General features: G+C 37.2%; 1 protein-coding gene across 1 annotated transcript in view; it reads right to left on the bottom strand.

The window, feature by feature from the left end:
• The window catches only part of PLCZ1 (phospholipase C zeta 1), a 46,829-nt gene that overhangs the window by 25,417 nt on the left and 6,972 nt on the right, over positions 1–14,440 (bottom strand). The window contains exons 2-4 of the mRNA XM_027965842.3: positions 11,108–11,339; positions 6,761–6,962; positions 2,188–2,332 (exon numbers count right to left, since the gene is read on the bottom strand). Of these exons, the coding sequence (XP_027821643.1) occupies positions 2,188–2,332; positions 6,761–6,962; positions 11,108–11,339 (579 nt within the window). The remainder of the gene's footprint in view (positions 1–2,187; positions 2,333–6,760; positions 6,963–11,107; positions 11,340–14,440) is intronic.

The following is a 14,440-nucleotide window of genomic DNA, read 5'->3' as shown; positions in this document are numbered from 1 at the left end:
CTTGTTTCTAGTAAGTCACATGTGCTGGTACCCATACTCAAAGTTCTTTCTGGGCCATAGATATCAAGTGTATTTTATTTCATCGCTCTCTTATCCCCAAATTAATGGCAACTATGTTGAGTAGAAAGTCTAAACTTCAGTCTAATGTTTGCTGCAAAATTGTGTCACTGTGTCCAACTGAGAAGTTTCACTGAGTCTGTTCAAAGCCTTTTTTTTTTTTTTTCATTCCATCACGTACTCTTTGGAGTCTTAGAAGTTGTAGATGTCTGTCCATCCTTGCAAGGCCTTTGAATTTTCAGACTGTCTCTATTTCCTCCAGTTATATACCCTGAATGAAGTGGGAGAGTTTGGTACAAAAATATTTGGGAAAAGTATTTCAGATGAAGGGAATAGCAAGCGCAAAGGCTTTGAGATGGGTCTGAAAAGAGGTAAGGAGGCAAAAATGGCCACATGAACAAGGGAGAGAGGAGGAGAAGACGTCAGGGAGGTAATGGTAAACAGGTCATGTAGGGCCTTGGGAGGCATGGTACAGACTTTAACTTTTATTTTGAGTGGAATTAAAGAGTTTGAAAAGGGGAATGCCATGATTGGACTTATCAAAAAGTCACTCTGCTATATTAAGATGAAACTGCAGAAGAGGAGGGAGAGAAGCAGAGACCCTGGATAAGAAGCCAGGATCTATTGCAATAATGCAGTAATGCAAGTCAGAGGTGATGGTGGCTGACCAGAAGAGTGACAGTGAGAATGCAGGAAAGGGATTAAATTCAGTGCATATTCGGAAAGTACAGCCAGGAGGATTTGCTGAAGAATATATAGAGGATTTAGAGAAAAAGAAGGGAACATTAAAGTGGACAATAATAATTGAGGCCAATCACAGTTGTCATTAACTGAGATGGAAAAGACCATAGGAAAAGTGGGACTAGGAAAAAGAGGGATATGATCTGGACTCAAGCTGAAACATGTTAACTGTAGCTATTAAACATGCAAGTGGAAATGTCAAATAGGAAGTTGTCTATACTGGTGTAAAATTCAAAGGAGAAGTTTGGATAAATTTAAACATCAGAAGTTAGATGTTTAAGAGAATCAATGCCATATATTAAGGTTTTATATTATGATAAATTTTAAAATGTTTTATGAATATTTAGTATTTTGTACTCTAATAAATAATGGAACAATTAATCTAAGTATGTGATTTTAAGTTAGGCTTCTGTTTACAGATAATAAATGGGCCAAGCTAGGAGAACTTTAGGTTTTTCAACTTTGTAAGTTTAATTTATTAAATAAACATTAAGTACTTAGAGTTTGTTAAATCTCTTCAATTACACTGCAGTTGAAGTACTTAAGAAAGAAATCAAATATACTAAGTTTAAAAACACAATTTAAAATATCTGAAGGTGCTCAATTAACCATGCTTGTCAATGGGATCAAAGTATTTTTCAAAATTCAGTGACTATTAAAACCTGCTCAATTTACAGACGAGTATTTTTAAACTGAATTAGAAGCTTTAGAAAGAAAGAATTAGATCTTTGAATCTTTAACTTAATAAATTTAATAATTTTTAAATCCAAAATAAACTTTTAAACATTCTTTTCTGTATAAATAACTGCCATCATAGTATAAAATATGCCAAAGGTTGAGGTAATACATTTTTGACATTTGTGTCTTGAAAGTAAAATATCTGAATGTTGGTAAAATATTTACTATTAAATAGGACAGTATTTCTCAAACTTTTTGGCCATAACTCATGGTAAGAAATATGATTTACATTAAGACATAATACACACGCATGCATGCATACATATACACACATATAATATAATTACATAATTAAACAAAAAGTTCCTTGAAACGACATGTACCTTCCTACCTGAGATCTGTTTTAATAAATCTACCTTTAATGATATACTCCCTGGAGAAGGAAATGGTAGCCCGCTCCAGTATTCTTGCCTGGAAAATCCCAGCGACAGAGGAGGCTGATGGGCATACAGTCCATGGGGTCACAAAGAGTCGGATATGACTGGGCATGCACGCATAATGATACATACTACATGGATTTTGCTGCCAACTAATGGATCATAAGCAACAGTTGAAATGTCACTGATCTAAACTAAGGCCAAGCATTGTAGGATTTTGAAACAAATTATCTTATGTTTAAATAACTGTGACTTAACAAAGGCATGTACATACTATGAATGCATATTTGTGTATCGCTTGAATAACAGTTTTAAACAGAAGCTTGCTGGTGAATGTATAGCCATGGTATACAATAGGTTCATTTTGTGATCCATCCCAGCAGTCAATTTCCAGACAGCGGCATCCTTTCACAAGGGCACTAGTAAAATTTAAACAAAATAGAATTATCACTCCTGGATTATAGGTTAAACCTTTAACCATATTCCATGGACTATACAGTCCATGGGGTTGCAAAGAGTCGGACACAACTGAGTGACTTTCACTTTCACTTTTAACCATATACTACCTGGGTTTTATTGCCTACTAGTAGATCAAAACCCTCTGTGGTTTTATAGAAAAAAAATTTTTTTTCATGGAGGACAACCTTAAAAATATTGCTTCTTGCTAAAATTTCTAGATAGGTTTAATTCTATCCATGATCAAGCCAACCTTTTGCTTATTTTAACTACATGGTTTGGTCCCCAGCAAAAAATGAGGGGATTGCACTGTGTCTTGCCAAACCGTTTACTCAGAAGCTTGTAAGAGAAAGTTCTCTTTCAGTGGATATGGAGGCCACTTTTCACTATCTCACACTGAGTTAAATGATTGAATAATGAAACATGGGAATGAATTGTGAAAATTTTCTCACTCAATAAAGAAATTCTCCACTTAAGTAAATCTAAGGGGGGTTTCTTGAATTAAAATCTTTAGCGCAGTTAATATTGGTTTTTCTCTTTAAAGAGGAGGAAACTGAGACATAAAAAATGTTATACTCATCAGGTAAGTAACAAATGAGGGACTGGGAGGAAAGATCAACACCAGAAACTTAAATATTAATAGATAAACATCACTCTACACCACCTCTCACAAGTAGAGAAATTTTGAAAGACTTTTATCAAACTGTATCCCTAATAGGTAGGTAAGGAAATAGAGTAAGAAATATAATTAAATTCAACTTTAAATGTTCACAGGGGTAGAACATTTTCTCAGAATTCAAAACTAAATTTCTGTATTTCTAAATCAACCTGTTGAAAAGGTGTATTTCTCTCAAAAAAATATAATGAGGTAATGAATAGAAATAATTATAATATAATGAGGTATGAATAGAAATTTCCATAGAGCTATGAATGGGCTTATCTTTATAGGATTTTAAGTGGGTAATTTCTGAATTTGTGGATTTATGTATTTACTTAGATTTTAAATTATAGAAGCAATATTAATTTGTAAGTTTGATGTTATCATGGGATTATAAGATATCTTTTCTATGATTTTTCCTAAGTAATATCAGCCAATCACATAGCTTTGAATGGCATCTATATGCCAAGGGCTTCCAAGCTTATTTTTCCAACCTGGATGCTTCTTCTAAACCCCAGACACATATACCCAACTGACTATCTAGCCTAGCCCTTTGATAACTAATTGATATCTCAAACTGAACATGGACATCACGGAACTTTTGCTTTTGAATCACACCCTACAATGGCTTCACCATCTCTGCCCATAATGTCATCACATTCTAGGTTACCAGGCCCCAAATCCTGATACTCCCTGTCCCTCATACTTCTCTTCAAATTGCCTGGTAAATCACCTTGTTGGCTCTGTGTCCCTAGAATATTTCAAATTTAATCATGTATCTCAACTGCTGCCTCATGAATTAACCATCTAGATCACCATCATCCCTGGACTCCTACAATATCTTCCCAAAGCATCTTCTACCTCCACTCTTTCACCATCAGTCCTTCCTCCACAGTAAAGAATAAATTAAATTACGACATTTCCCTAAGGAAAACCCCTCCAATGACTTCCCCTTGCAACCAGATTAAATCTATTCTCCCTTCCATGGTCTCCAAGACTCTCATAAACCTGCCTGTTTCCTCTAATTCACCTCTCTTCCTTCTCCATTCACTCATTTATACCCACACTTGCTGTCTTTCTCTCTTGTAAACATGCCAAGCATTACTACTTCTTCCCTTCTTACTAGATCTTCTTCTTCTTTATTATCACTCAGACCACAGCTATACTCTCTTGAGAAACCTTTCTGGAACCTTCAATTAAAGGAGCATCCCTTACCCCACAATTACCTTCTGTCACATTACCTTAGTTCATATGACTCAGTCCCTGGAAATACTGGTTTCCCACTTTATCATCTGTCTATTCTCATGAACAAATGAGTGTTCAGTTCAGTTCAGTTGCTCAGTCGTGTCCGACTCTTTGCGAGTCGCAGCACGCCAGGCCTCCCTGTTCATCACCATCCCCCAGAATTCACTCAGACTCACGTCCATCGAGTCAATGATGCCATCCAGCCATCTCATCCTTGGTCGTCCCCTTCTCCTCCTGCCCCCAATCCCTCCCAGCATCAGAGTCTTTTCCAATGAGTCAATTCTTCGCATGAAGTGGCCAATGTACTGGAGTTTCAGCTTTAGCATCATTCCTTCCAAAGAAATCCCAGGGTTGATCTCCTTCAGAATGGACTGGTTGGATCTCCTTGCAGTCCAAGGGACTCTCAAGAGTCTTCTCCAGCACCACAGTTCAAAAGCATCAATTCTTCGGTGCTCAGCTTTCTTCACAGTCCAACTCTCACATCCATACATAACCACTAGAAAAACCATAGCCTTGACTAGACAGACCTTAGTTGGCAAAGTAATGTCTCTGCTTTTGAATATGTTATCTAGGTTGGTCATAACTTTTCTTCCAAGGAGTAAGCGTCTTTTAATTTCATGGTTGCAGTTACCATCTGCAGTGATTTTGGAGCCCAAAAACATAAAGTCTGACACCGTTTCCATTGTTTCCCCATCTATTTCCCATGAAGTGATGGGAACAGATGCCATGATCTTCATTTTCTGAATGTTGAGCTTTAGGCCAACTTTTTCGCTCTTCTCTTTCACTTTCATCAAGAGGCTTTTTAGCTCCTCTTCACTTTCTGCCATAAGGGTGGTGTCATCTGCATATCTGAGGTTATTGAGATTTCTCCCAGCAATCTTGATTCCAGCTTGTGTTTCTTCCAGTCCAGCGTTTCTCATGATGTACTCTGCATAGAAGTTAAATAACCAGGGTGACAATATACAGCCTTGATGTACTCCTTTTCCTATTTGGAACCAGTCTGTTGTTCCATGTCCAGTTCTAACTGTTGCTTCCTGACCTGCACACAGATTTCTCAAGAGGCAGGTTAGGTGGTCTGGTATTCCCATCTCTTTCAGAATTTTCCACAGTTTTTTGTGATCCACACAGTCAAAGGCTTTGGCATAGTCAATAAAACAGAAATAGATGTTTTCTGGAACTCTCTTGCTTTTCCATGATCCAGCGGATGTTGGCAATTTAATCTCTGGTTCCTCTGCCTTTTCTAAAACCAGCTTGAACATCAGGGAGTTCACGGTTCACGTATTGCTGAAGCCTGGCTTGGAGAATTTTGAGCATTACTTTACTAGCATGTGAGATGAGTGCAATTGTGCGGTAGTTTGAGCATTCTTTGGCATTGCCTTTCTTTGGGATTGGAATGAAAACTGACCTTTTCCAGTCCTGTGGCCACTGCTGAGTTTTCCAAATTTGCTGGCATATTGAGTGCAGCACTTTCACAGCATCATCTTTCAGGATTTGAAACAGCTCAATTAGGGTTCCATCACCTCCACTAGCTTTGTTCATAGTGATGCTTTCTAAGGCCCACTTGACTTCACATTCCAAGATGTCTGGTTCTAGATTAGTGATCACATCATCATGACTATCTGGGTCGTGAAGATCCTTTTGTACAGTTCTTCCATGCAACCACTTTGAAAATCTTGCTGACCACTGTATCTTCAGCTGACTGACTAAACTAAAGCTGAAGGCTAAATTGGTATGAACAGTATGATACATTGCAGAAAACAAAATTAAAGGTGCAGCATAGACTGCCTTTGATCTATGTAAGTTGGCTAACATATAAACATATGTATTATCATCTATAAATGCTACTCTTTTTCTTTTGGCATGGAGATATCTGAGAATTAATTTTGACCACATTTTTCTTTAAACTATAGGATGCTCTGAATAGCTAAATAAGATTTTTAAAGTCTTCTTCATATTTTTCCCACACAAAATATCCAAATTGTTCAGGAAACTTCAGAGGGCCAATAATCAAGGAAAGGAAGTTGGCAGACAGGATTAGAAGGGCAGTGAATGCTAAGGGCTTCCCAGGTGGTACTGATGGTGAAGAACCCACCTGCCAATGCAGGAGATGTAAGAGACACAGGTTCAATCCCTGGGTCAGGAAGATCCCCTAGAGGAGGGCATGGCAATGCACTCCAGTATTCTTGCCTGGAGAATCCCATTGACAGAGGAGCCTGGCGGGCTGCAGTCCATAGTGTCACACGTAGGACATGACTGAAGTGACTTAGCATGCATGTGTGCATGCATGATAACAATACAATGAATAAAGTATACAACCAGCCAAAGGTTGGATATTCAAGATACGCACCAATCAAAATTTCTCTACCCTGTGGTTTCTGTAACATGCATTGCCTTCCTTTACTGTGAATTACAGCCTGCTGTAGTAGAAACCACTAGGAACTTTCAAACATGTTTTAAGTGTAATGGATTCAAAAATTGAAAGAAATACCTTATATATCCCCAAAGGTCACTTGGTCCCCATAATTGGTCAGATATCAAGTATGTATTATGTGAACTTGAAATAAAATAATCAGTCAATGGATGAGTCATATCTTGGTAAACATGATCATACTTATTATCAAATAGCAGACATTCAGATGAATCCATGTATCTTCTAAAACCTTCAAATGACATCTGGTGTGCTTGTTTAACTATAAAAAATAAAAAGAATGCAGAAATATCATAAATAGTATAAAAATTACATTTCAGTTTAAAGTTAGTAGCAGAGCATGTTCCTAAAGTATTCATTTAGAATTAATAATAATCTATTCTAAGTTTCTTTGGAAACAAATTTTTCTAAGGTTTTTATTTTTAATTCTTTCATATCAACATTTAAGTAGATTAAATATTACTTAATCATCTCTGTTCTTTTAATGTTTAAAAAATATATACAAGACTACTGTATTTAAAATAGATAACAAAAAGGAACTACTATTTTTTAAAAAATTTTTATATAATTAAAATACATACAAGAAAAGTACATGTGTCATAGATTCATGAATTTCCACAAGCTAACCATCCACGTAACCAACACCAGGGTCAAAGAACAGAACACGACAGCACCCCAGAAGACTGTGCCTGCTAACTTCCTAGTTTTCCTCCATACCCCAACCCCCAACTGCCAAGTATATTCAGTGGGATGGCTTCTAGAAGCACAAATTCGTTTTCTTTGGGTTTTGTGTTTTACATAAATGAACTCACACAATATGTATTTTTTATGACTGGTTTGTTTTGTTCAACATTATTTATAAGATTTATTCTTATAGTGGCACACAGATTGTTTTTATTCCCATTTTTATATAGTTCTCCATTGTGTGAATATACCACAATTTATTAATTCTATTCTTGATGAGCATTTAGATAATTTCCAGTTTGGGGCTATTTACAAAACTATACTGCTATAAATAACCAGTATATATCTTTTGGTGCAAATATGTACATGTTTCTATTGGGTGCATTCCTATGAATCGAATTACTAAGTCATTTGCATATAATTATCTTTAGCAAATGATCTGTGAACTTTTTTGCTCGGTATCATATATACCAAAATTATCTATTTAAGCAGAACACTGGCTCTGGAATGAGACAACTTGGGTTAAATTCATTTATTTGTTATATATGATGAGCCTGTTAACCACTCCCTGTCTTAGGAATGATGACAATCATAACACCCATTTGTGCATACTAGCGCTGTATATTAGATCTATAAAGGTTAGTTACTGTTGCTTTTGTTGCTGATAACTCAGTTTGCCTCATATTAAAAGTCGGTGTGAGTATTCACTTTAGAGAGTGGTCCTTGGCAAAGAATTTTATTTCTGGGAATTTAAACTACAGAAATAGAGACTCAGACAAAGCTTGATGTGCAAGAATGCTCACACTAGCATTATTTATAAAAGCCGGGGGGGAGGGGAGGAAAGAGATTAAATCTCAAAATATGATACAATGCTAAGCAGCCATTACAAATAATGTATCTGAAAAAAATACATAGTGACATTAAGTAAATGTTTATAACCTCAGAAAAATGAAAAAGCCAGCATTCAAAATGCTATTACAATCTTACTTTAAAAAATGACAGCTAGAAGAAAATACATAAAATGTTTATAGTGATGCAAACTAAACTCTCTATTTCAAAGCTATGCAGATTAGAAACATGCAAGTGTATGGGGCAAATGGTTCATTTATCATAATTGTAATGATTTCCATAAATTTATTCTTTTTCCCAGTGCAATTACCAGTGATTGGCTTATAGCTCTTTGAACTATTAACTAAGTAAATATCTTTGGTAATGGAATAGAAAACAAACTCATGTTATGCCGTTAAAAACTACCAGACTGAGATGACAGTTAATGTGATGGATTTTTATATTTAAAATAAAATGAGGTTCTCCTCATTTGGTACATGTCACGTATCACTGTGGGACAAGCTTGAGAAACTTAGCAGCATTTGGGACTATAAGTTCATAATTCAAATTGGTCCCAATAAGTCTCTAAAGTGATCAATAGCCTTGTAAATGAAATGAGTGGTCTTGCCTGTGTGCAAAACTATCTGAATGGAAGCAGAGGAAGACTCAGAAGATGGAATGGATGAACAGTATAATATTATAGTTAAAATGTAAACACAATTCCAAAATGTCAGTGGCACCATTCCACTATGCCTTTGTACCTTTTAAGTTGGGCTTCCCTGGTGGCTTAAACTGTAAAGAGTCCTCCTGCAGTGCCGGAGACCTGGGTTCAATCCCTGGTTGAGCAGATTCCCTGGAGAAGAAAATGGCAACCCACTCCAGTATTCTTGCCTGGGAAATTCCATGAACAAAGGTGCCTGGCAGGCTACAGTCCATGGGGTTGCAAAAGAGTCAGACACAATTTAGCGACTAAACAACAATCATTTAATTTACCACCTGCAGGTAACAATTCGAAAGTAAGTGTTCTAAAAATTTTCACTGGAACAGGGCCATAAAGTGCATGTCTGTGAACTGGTTGTTTCCAGGTGGCAATGATATAAAGAGTTTGAACCAAAACATAAATCAATTTACTTTCTTAGGGAGTCTTTGCAATTGAAAGTAAAGACTCAGCATCTGGACTCATCAGATGTGCTTAGAGACGTACTTGTTTTACATTCTGATTCAAGCTCTTTCTCCTGCTGCAAACTCGCAAGTTTTAATGGAGATCAAACTCTTACTAGCACTATCTTCAGTCTTACCACAACGATGCTTATGTGGTACTGAGTCGTGAGCCAAAATCTAGCTTATGACCAATGAGACCAACATGATTTGATCCCTGCCTACCTCTCCAGGTTCGAACCACACTGTCCTCTTCCTGTCCATTGCTTCTCCACCTCAGGGCCAACACTTCCCCTGCCTAGACTTCAGACCCTTCTCCCATTTTGTCACATGACTAGTTCTTTCTCATCATTTTTGTCTCAGCTCAAATGTTACATTCTCCATGAAGGACTCTCCTAAACACTCACCTGAGCTAGACCTTGTGGGTTGTCTACTCTCTTTATATATTTTTTTTCATAGTACATAGTACTCTCTGAAACTATCTATTTGTATGTTTAATTATTGTCAGTCTCCTTCCAACCCTTATCAGGAATATAAGACCTAGTTTGCCTCATTCTCCACTGTATCCTCAGGCCCTAAAAACATGCTTGGTTGCCACAAATAAATACTTCAGTAAACCAGGAATGTATGAGTCCATGAAGGAATGTTTTGTTTTGTTAGAACCCATATCATCATGTGTTAAGCACTGGTAGCCATAAACCAGTTTGCAAAGGCAGAACTCAGCCTTTCACATGCGTGCATGCCTGCTAACTCACTTCATCTTGTTTGACTCTTTGCGACCCTATGGACTGTAAACTGCCTGACTCCTCTGCCCATGGGATTCTCCAGGCAAGAATACTGGGGTGGGTTGCCATGCTCTCCTCCAGGGGATTTCCCGACCCTGGGACTGAACTCACATCTCTTGTATCCTACATTGGCAGGTGAGCTCTTTACCACCAGTGCCTCCTGAAAAGCCCTGCACTTTCATATATCCCTTGTTAAATAAATATTCTGAGCTGTTCTATTAATCTCTGTAGGGTTAAACAGCATGCTTTAATAGTGCTTTTTCTGCAACTATATGAATATTGTATTATATTATGTCTTTATTATTTTATTTAAAAATAAGTATAAATGGAAAAAATTGAAGTGCTTTATCCATTAAAGATGAAACAAAGATCAAAAACTATACAAGAGATCACTAGCCAAAATAGTTATTAGACTTAAACCAGATGATTGCATAGGAAAATGAAAGAAAAGCAAAAATCTTTTAATGTTTATGAAATGTTGTAGACAATTAAGTGTAAACAACAGAGAAATGAGTGATTTTACAATGTTTTAGCTCTTTCCTAGAACTGTTTTCATTTAGCTAATTTAATATTCTATATTTTGTCAATAATATATAAAAATGGAAAACTGCCTACACCTGGGTTTTTATCTTATTAATGAATAATCAGGACCCTTTATTCCATTATGGTATTTATTATAATAGGATCCTCATCTTGTTTTCCCTAAGTTCATCTCTGAACACTTGAAAGATACAGAAACAGTTAAAAGGGAGGAACTGGACAATGAAAGTAAGTCGTGGTCACACAACATAGCTTTCTAAAAGGTAGGTACACTGTAAGTTACAAAATTATAACTGTCAATATATAATATTACCCAGAAGAAAGCTGACCCAACCAAGTTTGAATTTGAAAATTTCTATTAATAAAAAGTTTGCATATAAATATTTGATAAAACTTTCAAGTACAAGCATACCTTCTTCAATAGGCTCATATTTCTGAATGATCTCAGAAGCAATACTTTTACTGAAGCCAAGTGTATACTGCTCTTGCATCAAAAATTCGACCAGGTTCTTTTCTAAAAGAATTTTCCGGTTTTCAGAATACGTGTTGAAAATCTCAATAATTTCTTCTCTGTACGTAATGATTCGATAAATTGTTCTAAATTCTTCTATGGTGATTCTTCCTTGTTTCAGCCTGTCATTATCCTACTAAAAAAATTTACTGGTAGGCTCACATTTTGAATGTAAAAAACACACAAAACAAAAATGTTAGAGTAGTTGTGTAACATATATACCAACTTATCCTGAAAAGAAGTTACATTGGATTCTTATTTTAGATAAATATATAAAACTGCATGAAATGATGCCAGTTTGGGAATGACTAGCGGATAATTACCACTTAAAACCTGGTGGCCTTATTCTCTATTACTACTTCTGCTTTGCAAATAGGTTGGATTTCACATATATGTGTTAATATATGATATTTATTTTTCTCTTTCTGACATACTTTATATGACAGTCTCTAGGTCCAACTACATCTCTACAAATGACCCAATTCCATCCCTTTTTAATGTATAAAATAGATAACTAACAGAACATGTACCCATTTGAATGCAGAGTTCAGAAAAACAGAAAGGAGAGATAAGAAAGCCTTCCTTGGTGATCAGTGCAAAGAAATAGAAGAAAACAATAGAGTGGGAAAGACTAGAGATCTCTTCAAGAAAATTAGAGATACCAAGGGAACATTTCATGCAAAGATAGGTACAATAAAGGACAGAAAGGGTAATGGACCTAACAGAAGCAGAAGATATTAAGAGGAGGTGGCAAGAATACACAGAAGAACTACACAAAAAAAGATCTTCATGACCCAGATAGTCATGATGATATGATCACTAACCTAGAGCCAGACATCCTGGAATGTGAAGTCAAGTGGGTCTTAGGAAGCATCACTAAAACAAAGCTAGTGGAGGTGATGGAATTCCAGTTGAGCTATTTCAAATCTTGAAAGATGATGCTGTGAAAGTGCTGCACTCAATATGCCAGCAAATCTGGAAAACTCAGCAGTGGCCACAGGACTGGAAAAGGTCAGTTTTCATTCTAATCCCAAAGAAAGGTAGCCAAAGAATGCTCAAACTACCCCACAATTGCACTAATCTCACACACTAGTAAAGTAATGCTCAAAACTCTCCAAGCCAGGTTTCAACAGTATGTGAACCATGAACTTTCAAATGTTCAAGCTGAATTTAGAAAAGGTAGAGGAACCAGAGATCAAATTGCCAATATCCACTGGCTCATCAAAACAGCAAGAGAGTTCCAGAAAAACATCTACTTCTGCTTTATCGACTATGCCAAAGCCTTTGACTGTGTGGATCACAAAAAACTGTGGAAAATTCTTAAAGAGATGGGAATACCAAGCCACCCGACCTGCCTCTTAAGAAATCTGTGTGCAGGTCAGGAAGTAACAGTTAAAACTGGGCATGGAACAACAGACTGGCTCCAAATAGGGAAAGGAGTATGTCAAGGCTGTATATTATCACCCTGCTTATTTAACTTATATGCAGAGTACATCATGAGGAACTCTAGGCTGGAGAAGCACAAGCTGGAATCAAGATTGCTGGGAGAAATATCAGTAACCTCAGACATGCAGATGACACCACCCTTATGGCAGAAAGTGAAGAACTAAATAGCCTCTTGATGAAAGTGAAAGAGAAGAGTGAAAAAGTTAGCTTAAAATGCAAAATTCAGAAAATGAAGATCATGGCATCTGGTCCCATCACTTCATGGCAAATAGATGGAGAAACAGTGGAAACAGTGACAGACTATTTGGGGGGCTCCCAAATCACTGCAGATGGTGACTGCAGCCATGAAATTAAAAGATGCTTGCTCCTTAGAAGAAAAGCTATGACCAACCTAAACAGCATATTAAAAAGCAGAGACAATACTTTGCCAACAAAGGTCCGTCTAGTCAAAGCTATGGTTTTCCCTGTAGTCATGTATGGATGTGAGTTGGACTATAAAGAAAGCTGACCACTGAAGATTTAATGCTTTTGAACTGTGGTATTGCAGAAGACTCTTGAGAGTTCCTTGTACTGCAAGAATATCCAGCCAGTCCATCCTAAAGGAAATCAGTCCTGAATATTCATTGGAAGGACTAGTGTTAAAGCTGAATCTCCAATACTTTGGCCATCTGATACGAAGAGCTGACCCATTTGAAAAGACCCTGATGCTGGGAAAGATTGAAGATGGGAGGAGAAGGGGACAACAGAAGATGAGATGGTTGGATGGCATCACCAACTCAATGGACATGAGTTTGAGTAAACTCCAGGAGTTGGTGATGGACAGGGAGGCCTGCCATGCTGCAGTCCATGGGGTCTTAGACACAACAGAGTCACACACAACTGAGTGACTGTACTGAGTGATAACATATTGTATAGCACAGGGAACTCTATTCAATGCTCTGTGGTGATCCTAAAGGGAAAAGGAAATCTGAAAGAGGGGACATATGTATACTTATCTGTCATTACCTTTGCTGTACAGTAGAAACTAATACACTATTTCAAAGCAACCATACCTCAATACAAATTTAAAAAAAGAAAAAAAAAAAAAAACCTGGTGCCTGGGCTGCCCAGTTTAAGTAAACAAGCAAACCCTGTTCCTCAGGAGAATTGCAGCCCATAAGTAGCTCTCTGCCCAGAAAGACTAGCCCAACTTCAGGCTGGGGTATTAATACTAGTGATTCTTCAAGACTGAGGACGTCCCTGAACCATCTGGATTTGCCTCAAACCTCGTCCTCACTGCAGTGATGACATACACCTTCCCAAGAGGTACTTAGGTGTGCTCAGTCATGTCCGACTTTTTTGCAACCTCATAGACTGTCGCCCACCAGGTTCCTCTATCCATGGGATTTTTAAGGTAAGAATATTGGAGTGGGTTGCTATTTCCTTCTGCAGGGGATCTTCCTGACCCCGGAATAGAACTGGGGTCTCCTACTCTGTAGGCAGATATTTTACCAGCTGAGCTACCAGGGAAACCTATCACTGAAGATGGGAAGTTATAATTTTGGTAGAGAAGGAAAAGGAAAGCACAAAGGGTAAGTAATAAGGAGAAGAAAGATGAGGCCTGGGGAACACAGTGTCAGCAGAAGAAAAGGGGGAAGAAGAAAAGTGGTAAGCAAGGAAGGTTCAAATCTGAGTACTGAGCCTCTTAACAGCAGCCTCAATACTAATATAGGATATCAATGTATTAATATCTCCCCTGTAGGGTAAAACTGAAGATCAAAAGCTTTATATGTCAATTGTCACCAGTCC

The sequence above is a fragment of the Ovis aries genome, chromosome 3 (genome assembly GCF_016772045.2).
Source record: "Ovis aries strain OAR_USU_Benz2616 breed Rambouillet chromosome 3, ARS-UI_Ramb_v3.0, whole genome shotgun sequence".
In the NCBI taxonomy this organism is placed as follows: Eukaryota; Metazoa; Chordata; class Mammalia; order Artiodactyla; family Bovidae; genus Ovis; species Ovis aries.
Note: the sequence above shows the minus strand (reverse complement) of the source record. Positions and strands in the feature narration are given on the sequence as shown.